At 45.4% G+C, this 9356-nt stretch overlaps 1 protein-coding gene across 4 annotated transcripts in view; it reads right to left on the reverse strand.

The window, feature by feature from the left end:
- Window positions 1–1418: 1418 nt before the first annotated feature.
- Window positions 1419–9356, reverse strand: part of c15h3orf52 (chromosome 15 C3orf52 homolog) — a 21232-nt gene continuing 13294 nt past the window's right edge. For 3 of the 4 annotated variants that reach the window (XM_081699824.1, XM_081699823.1, XM_081699822.1), the window contains 5 exons: window positions 4015–4150; window positions 3589–3746; window positions 2972–3042; window positions 2184–2353; window positions 1419–1853 (listed from right to left, as the gene is read on the reverse strand). In XM_081699824.1, coding sequence (XP_081555950.1) covers window positions 1822–1853; window positions 2184–2353; window positions 2972–3042; window positions 3589–3746; window positions 4015–4150 — 567 coding nt within the window. In that variant the 3' untranslated portion in view covers window positions 1419–1821. Of the gene's footprint in view, window positions 1854–2021; window positions 2064–2183; window positions 2354–2971; window positions 3043–3588; window positions 3747–4014; window positions 4151–9356 lie in introns of all 4 variants that reach the window. The other variant, XM_035534352.2, reaches the window with a different exon arrangement.

Here is a 9356-nt window from a genome sequence, read left to right on the forward strand (position 1 = left end):
TTAATCACTGTCCAAAATAAAGTATCAGTCTGGAACTCTGAGATTAAAGGGAAAGTCTTCTTCAAAAGGTTACTGCCACATTACCTCGACTTCACACAGCTTTAATGACAAGGGCTATTAGTTATTTCACAGTAAAATCTAAACAAAATAGAAGAATAAAAGATAAGATGTTGTCCATTTAGCATTATTGTAGCATGGTAGTGTTTAGCACAGATATACCAGCACACACACAATATTTCAGATGATGGTAAGAATGATTCTATCAATTTTAGCTTCATTTTTTATGAATAATTGTTCTGTACCTGCTAACAAACAGGACTATTGGCCGCTTGGACTAGGGTCAGGCCTGTGGGGGCATGACCTGCACACTGCAGTTTGGACGTATATTTGTACATCAGCAGAAACAGTTAAACAACAGGGCAGTTCAGAGATTACTAACAGACCTCAACACGGAGCTGGCGCAGAAGGGCTCCATCGTGTTGAAAGCATGGGAAGAAATGTAACTGTTAACCTGTAAAGTCTACTAAATGTTCTGATATCAAACACCATCAAGAAAGGAGGGCTAACTAGTAACACTCAGAGTGGAATATCCTTCAGTATATTCCTCTTTTTTAAAACGTGTGGATTAGAACACTGAGACCAGGTTAAATACACCACAGAAGAATCCTGCTAGCTAGCCGCCCGGTCCTCCCACACACAGCGTGCAGGAGACACCTGGTCCTCCCACACACAGGTCCTATGCACTGGGGTTATTATAGTTTCAGCAGTATGAACCATCACAGGATGAGTGTACATAGACTCATTTAAAGTAACCCATGGTAATTTTTCTAACGATTTCTAGACACACAAACCAGAAGCCATTGTTAATTTGGCAGGGTTCAAAAGGTCAAGTCACTGGTGTAATTAACAGCATGAAAAGCCAATTGATCAGATTCTGTAAGACTGCCACCTTAACTAGGCACTGACAGAATGATCCAAGACTGACTAAACAGAACAGAGAACCGTGTTAGAGCTGCTTACGTCACCCATGTGGGAGAGACCATAATGCTCTATTAGTGTAATGTGAACTTTTACAGGCAGGGAAAATTTTACCCTGATAAATTTTGGCCAAATATTATATACCTGGTCCTGCTTTCAGAGTTATGGTTGGGTGAAATCAAAATTATTTTAAATGCATGCTGGTCAAAACTATATTCAGGATTACTGGCACCAACATTTTATTTCAACAATATTTGTGTCAATTAATAAATAATTTTTCTAGCAATACTGTGAACGTTATATGGCCTTGAACCTCTCAAAGAGCAAATGCATAAAATGTTAAGGAACATGGCATATGGATATGGCAGCCTGCGAGGCAACAGCGCCACCTTGTGGCCATTACAAATACTTGGAAAAAGAAATACACAATATAATGCCTATAAGGGTTAAATTGTAAGTAGTACAAAACTGTTTAATATTTTTAACCAACATACAGATAGCAATATTTGATACTCATACATTAAAAATACACATGACTCTTTTAAAGTAGAACTATTTACTTGTCTTCCTTGTAAGAATATTTTTATAAAACATTCAAAACACTTTAAAAAAATCTCAAAAGTCTGCACTAAAAAGATCACAGACTTGATACCCGATTCAAGAACAAGCCCCACCGCTGAAGTACATAAACAGTGGTCCTCATTGTGTGCTTCTCAAGAGTGCAGTGTTCATTGTTCTGGAGTCCGTTAACAGCAGGAAAAGGGCAAAAGTTGAAAAGCTAAAGATGAACTTCTGCAAGTCCAGTTTAAAATGCCATCAGCACATCACAAGTCCCCAGAGGACTCAGAGGAACAGCAGACATCTCCGTTTGAGTGCTGAGGCAAAAATACAGAAGCAATCAAATCAATGGAACTGCAGAACAGGTAGTGTAGACTCATACACACAGTCACAGAGTTACACGCATTCACACACACTCACACAGAGAGGCTCACATTCCAAGAGCACACTGGACATTACACATGATCCCCACATACAGATGTTACCTGCACATCAGCCTTGGGCCAGTGGTCAGTGTTGTTTCCTAACTGGAAGAGAAACATGACTCATTCTGAATGCCACAGATGCACTCTGTCTTTAAGTGGACACCAACTTCAGCCTCGACGCCTGTAGTTCCTTCTAAATGTCTGTGTTTGATCAAGCGTTACCTCGCATGCTGAGAGACGAAGGCTGGATGTAAAGAGGATCCTCCCCATGTTGCTCCAACAGCTGCTGTAAAAACACGCTGTACACCACCTCTCTGCTTAGCGTGTACCGCACCAGCTGGGTGTGTTCCTCAGGCATCAAGAACAGCAGCTCATATCCCACAGTGCCATCCCTGCATCACACACACAGGACACACACTGTATTTCACACTGAAATTCTGAGTTTTCATGTGAAAAACAAACAAAAAAAAAAGGAATGTACATGTCAAGGAATGTAACACTTTTCTGCAAACACTGAGTTTGTTTGGAGGCTGACCACTCCAGTTCAAACAGGAAAGCACCTTTACACATTTATAAAAAACAGAAATGCTCTAAACGTTAACACGCTTTCAGTCTGATTCTTCAACAGGTGTAGCAATGATCACCAAAATGTTGGAAATGCTTGACGAAATGGAGAGATATAAATAACATCAACACACAGCACAACTGCCCCCCTTCAGGAGTTTTACATCTGCCCTAAGATGAAGTGACATTCTGTGCTTGAGAGAATAAGTGCTTGGGAGTTGCATCAGCTGTCAACACGCAGTGCATTGCAATGCACTGCATCGTAACACACGCCTATCCTGCTAGACACTGCTCCTGAAAGACAAGTACATTTATCAAAAAACTTTTATAACTCAGGAGTGATACTCCTGTATAAGAGCACTTTTTTATTACTGAACGGTTTCTAGTGCTTTTAATCCAAGCAAAGCTCCCGGGACAGTTTAAAAGGTGAAGAGATGGGGTGTTACCTTGCCGGCTTGGTTTCTGCACGGGAGAAGTATCGCTTCAGAACGTGGGAGGAGCAGTAGATGTCAGTAATCTTGAAAGGGGGTCAGAGGCAAAATGAAAAAAGGAAAATCCCAGTTACATAACGACATGCATGTTTTACCAGCAGATGATGATGAAATTCCCCCTCCCTGTTGTGACTGATAGTGGACGTCAGTCCTGAGGTACTGAAGACACACACATCACAATTCTCACGTCTCAGTGTGAAGTGGAACAGCAGAGTTCCAATGCTGCTGCTGTCCTCTGGCAGCCAATTCCATCTGCAAATAAACTCCACTGATCTAATGCACTTCCAGTGTTCACTGCTACGTGCCCAAGGAAACCCATGCAGTGAGACTCCCTGACTCCCTGACCTTTGGTGCACACACCAAAGACAACAAGACAGAGATGGTCTCCATTTTACTATGAATAATCACCTTAACACAGCGTTACATTAGAAACAAGATGCATAGCTGCACTGTCAGTATTATTGCATACAGCACAAAGCGTAAGAGAGGAAATGACTCAGCACAGTGAAATATCCATTTCCTTGCAGGGCTGCTACCGACAACGCCAGTGAAGCAGTGTGGGGGAGCCTCACCTTCTGCTGGAGTTGTGTGAGCAGTGTATGGTCTGCAGGAGACTGAGGTGGAGCATCCAGCATAAAGCTCTGGTTGTGAACTGTAAAATTCCCCGAAAACAAATGTGGCACCACGAAAGATGAAGGATCGTACAGCTCATCCTCATCCTCACGGTAAACTGGCCAAATCAGACATACAGGTGTGCAGTTAGACACAGAGACACACAGGAGAGAGAACTGTTAGAGGCACTAACAAAGTAAAACACACACACACACACACACATCAAGCAATGTGGATACATCACCTTTCTTTCTTGCTTTCATCACACACAGTTATCATTAGTATTGTTAAGTTTTTCTTTGGTAGTTTCTTATGCAAACTCCATTATGAACATGCGGTTGGAGAAGCTCTAATGAATGGAGTCAGAGGGGAATGTAGGGGAATACCTGCACACAGAAGGACAGCGAGGAAGATGACTACAGCAATGACGATCACAACCATAAGAATAATCATCCACAGTCTCAGTTTATAGAACACTTCCTCATTCAGCTCCTTTTTCACTCTGGCCAGCTCTCTCCAACACTGCACAGAATATTATACGCCATTATAAAGTATTATAATTATTAAGTATTTATTATTAAGTATTTATTAAGTATTATAGTAATAATAGGAAAGTATGATCAGAACTGAACAGCCTACACACAGCATGAAGCAGGAAGGCACTGCGTAGCTCATCATGAGCTGAAAGGTGAGAAAACGCATCATCCGCACGGCTAGATTAACATAACATGGAGTGACAGCACATGACAGAGGACCATGGTGCACACACACACGCACACAACACACACAGCATACACGCACACGTACCAGTGCACACACACACACAACACACACAGCATACACGCACACGTACCAGAGTGCACACACATACACGCACACAACACACACAGCATACACGCACACGTACCAGTGCACACACACAACACACACAGCATACACGCACACTTACCAGAGTGCACACACACACACAACACACACAGCATACACGCACACGTACCAGTGCGCACACACACACGCGCACACAGCATACACGCACACGTACCAGAGTGCGCACACACACACACACAACACACACAGCATACACGCACACGTACCAGTGCACACACACACACAACACACACACAACACACACAGCATACACGCACACGTACCAGAGTGCGCACACACACACGCACACAACACACACAGCATACACGCACACGTACCAGTGCGCACACACGCGCGCACACAGCATACACGCACACGTACCAGAGTGCGCACACACACGCGCGCACAGCATACACGCACACGTACCAGAGTGCGCACACACACACACGCACACAGCATACACGCACACGTACCAGAGTGCGCACACACACACGCGCACACAGCATACACGCACACGTACCAGAGTGCGCACACAGCATACACGCACACGTACCAGAGTGCGCACACACACGCGCACACAGCATACACGCACACGTACCAGAGTGCGCGCACACACACACACACACACACACACACACAACACACACAGCATACACGCACACGTACCAGAGTGCGCACACACCCGTGCACACAGCATACACGCACACGTACCAGAGTCCGCACACACACGCGCACACAGCATACACGCACACATACCAGAGTGCACACACACACGCGCACACAGCATACACGCACACATACCAGAGTGCGCACACACACACGCGCACACAGCATACACGCACACGTACCAGAGTGCGCACACACACGCGCACACAGCATACACGCACACGTACCAGAGTGCGCGCACACACACGCGCACACAGCATACACGCACACGTACCAGTGCGCACACACACACGCGCACACAGCATACACGCACACGTACCAGAGTGCGCACACACACACACAACACACACAGCATACACGCACACGTACCAGTGCACACACACACACAACACACACACAACACACACAGCATACACGCACACGTACCAGAGTGCGCACACACACACGCACACAACACACACAGCATACACGCACACGTACCAGTGCGCACACACGCGCGCACACAGCATACACGCACACGTACCAGAGTGCGCACACACACGCGCGCACAGCATACACGCACACGTACCAGAGTGCGCACACACACACACGCACACAGCATACACGCACACGTACCAGAGTGCGCACACAGCATACACGCACACGTACCAGAGTGCGCACACACACGCGCACACAGCATACACGCACACGTACCAGAGTGCGCGCACACACACACACACACACACACACACACAGCATACACGCACACGTACCAGAGTGCGCACACACCCGTGCACACAGCATACACGCACACGTACCAGAGTGCGCACACACACGCGCACACAGCATACACGCACACATACCAGAGTGCGCACACACACGCGCACACAGCATACACGCACACATACCAGAGTGCGCACACACACACGCGCACACAGCATACACGTACCAGAGTGCGCACACACACGCGCACACAGCATACACGCACACGTACCAGAGTGCGCGCACACACACGCGCACACAGCATACACGCACACGTACCAGAGTGCGCGCACACACACGCGCACACAGCATACACGCACACGTACCAGAGTGCGCGCACACACACGCGCACACAGCATACACGCACACGTACCAGAGTGCGCGCACACACGCACACACAGCATACACGCACACGTACCAGAGTGCGCGCACACACACGCACACAGCATACACGCACACGTACCAGTGCGCACACACACACGCGCACACAGCATACACGCACACGTACCAGAGTGCGCACACACACACAAGAAATACAGTAAAACCAATCGTTTACTTACGTATACATCATTTATTAAAATTGAAATATTAGAAACAAGAATTTAAAGAAATAAAATAAAGATTATAATTAAAGAGTTTTAAAAAAATAAAATTAAATATTGAGAGAAATTAAAGACTAAAATACATAAGCTAAGGAATATATAACAAATTAAGGATTAAATAAACTAGAAATAAAACTACATTGCTTAAATGCAGTGCCAGAGAAACTAATTGTTATATATATATAACAATATAATATCTAACCTGAGTCAACTAGGGAACTTTTTAAAGGAATGTTGGAGCTCCTCTAATATCGGCTAGTTCCATTTAGCAAAAGTGTAGCAGCTAAACACTGCCTCTACTTGCTTAGTACCTTAGTTTAGGTCTAACTGGTCAGTTCCTAATGACCTGAGAGTTCTGCTCATAACTCTGCAGCATATCGTAGAAACACCCTGGTCCTACACCATTAGGCAGGTTATAGACCTGTAATCATACCATAAAGTCGGCTCTGCAGTGAACTGGTAGCCAGTGAGAGGACATCAGAACGATGTGATCTCTCCTTTTGCTCCTAGTGAGAATTCGAACAGCTGTATTTTGAATCAAGTGAAGCCGTTTGTCTTTTTTAGGAGTCCTGTTAGGAGGCCGTTACAGTAATCAAGGCCGCCAGACAAAAGCACGGATGAAATGCTGCCCAAGTTACTGATTTATGTGCCTGCTAAAACTGAGATAGAAAATATTAGCACACCTAGGTTACAAGCTAGCTCTTTAGAGTTTAGGGTTTGAGTCCGAGTGATCTGGTAGTCTGTGCCTTGCTATTACCAAAAATAATAATCTTGGTTTTATCTTTATTCAGTTGCAGAAAGCTTCGGCCCATCCAGTTAGTGACGTGCTCAAGCCATGTCCGAGTGTCGTCTGCATAGCTGTGTTACAACAGCCCAGAGACTTCAATGATTTGGCCAATATATAAGTAAAATATGAGTGGCCTGAGAACTGAACCTTGGGGGACACCACAGGTCACTGGCACCCTTTCAGAAACCTTATTTTTTATTTCAACAAAAAAAATAAAATAAATTCTTGCCTTGCAGGTATGAGCTGAAGCATATTAGGACTGTTCCTGAGAGTCCAGCTTACTTCTCGAGTCTGTAGGAATGTGAAGGTCTACAGCATCAAAGGCTGAGGTCAAGCAGTAGTAGAAATGACAGCTTCCCTGTATCTGCGTTCAAACTAATGTCCTTAGTTACCTAATTAGAGTCTCAGTACTGCGAGTAGGTCGAAATCCCACAATCCAACAGCCATTTGCAGATAGGAAATCTTCAAGTTGCTAAAAAACTCTCAATGTTTTTCAGGTCTGTAATAAATTAACAGTCGCTTCCAAGTTTGCCTTTTTCAATAAAAGGCCTCACCACTGTGGTTTTTAGTGTGTTGGGAAAATCCCCAATAAGAGTGAACTGTTTACTGTTTGACATATGTTGCCTGCTGCTGGGTGAAACTTCTTTAAGAAGGTAGTGGGTAAAGCATCGAGGCTGCAGGTAGATGAGGTGCCTCATTGTGTCTTAAACAGAACTATACTGGGACGTTTTCATGATGATGTGGTGATGGCCCAGTCGCAGTCTCATTGGTGGATAGAGACAATAATATATTTTCTGATGGAGAATTATCTACATCCTGACAGTATGATTAAGCTACATCCTTAACAGAGGCTGATGCATTCAGAACTTCTGCAATAACCAAATCCAGATTGTGACCAAGACAGCATATGCTCCCAGTCACATGACCAAGATTCCCAATGTGCTCCTAGTGACACGCTGAGAGAGATCAAAAGAGAGTCCAATATGGCACAGAGATCCTTGGCATAACCGTCATTGGGATTGTCACTATGTGTTAAATTCCCCACCAATTGCTAAATGGTCCAAATCAGTAGCAATGAGAGAAATCAAATCTGCATTGTACTATAGACAAAGGTCTATAGACCATGACTAGTGATATTTTAGGCATCCCTATCAGAACTGTACAGAGAGATCCAAAGGATGTAAAGTCACTAAATGATGAACCAGCGGCTCCTCCTCCAGCTCTCTGACTGGCTGGAGAGATGTTTGTAAAGCTGAAGTTTGGTGCTGAAGACTCAGTTAACACGACTGTGGCAGTACAGTCATTATCCACATTCCAGTTAACAGCATAAATCCAGCTCATGGGCTACAATACAATATTATTTCTAAATGAGATTCACTGGTGAGTGATATAATATTAAGAAGGGCCAACACGATAACCTTCGTACTCTGCACCAAACACTGCGGCTCACATCATACGTAATTTATAGTATCTGAGATCTCCCCATTTTTTCTGTTTCTGATGAGCACCGGGAGAGATTACAAGCACGCTGGGTACGAGCTTCTTTTCAAACGGTGTTCTGCTAACGTTATCACTGTAACAGCAGGGACCTGAAGGGCGCCTATGTGACACACTAGCTGAGACTGAGGTGCCCGCTGCCATTACAGAAGACAACGGAGGCTTGGGGTCCCGTTGAAGTGTGGTAGCGAGCGCAGCTGACTTTCCAGTGGTGGGTCGGGCACCACAGGAGGTGGAGGAGCTTGATGCTTTTTAGTGGAAGGTCAGGGGGCGCAGGTAGAGGTGAGGCAGTAGAGGTGGAGGAGGAGCTGGGCTGACAGTGTAGAGTCCTCGCGAGGTTGTGGAGTAGAGAGGGAGGACAGTGTGGTGTCCCCAGAAGCTGATGAGCTCCACCCTCTTCATGGCTTTCATCCGTGGGGTGGTGGTGTGTCTGGAGTATTATAGTCGGCTGGGCGGAGGTGGTCCGTGTGCACTTGTGCCAGTATAACGTCACTGGTGGGGTGGACAGAGCGTACGCAGAGACGTTGAAGCTCTCCGTTACGGTCTTGACACCTTGTTCGTGTGTCAT

This window comes from Electrophorus electricus, chromosome 17, assembly GCF_041902795.1.
Source record: "Electrophorus electricus isolate QZ-2024a chromosome 17, ASM4190279v1, whole genome shotgun sequence".
NCBI classification, from domain to species: domain Eukaryota; kingdom Metazoa; phylum Chordata; class Actinopteri; order Gymnotiformes; family Gymnotidae; genus Electrophorus; species Electrophorus electricus.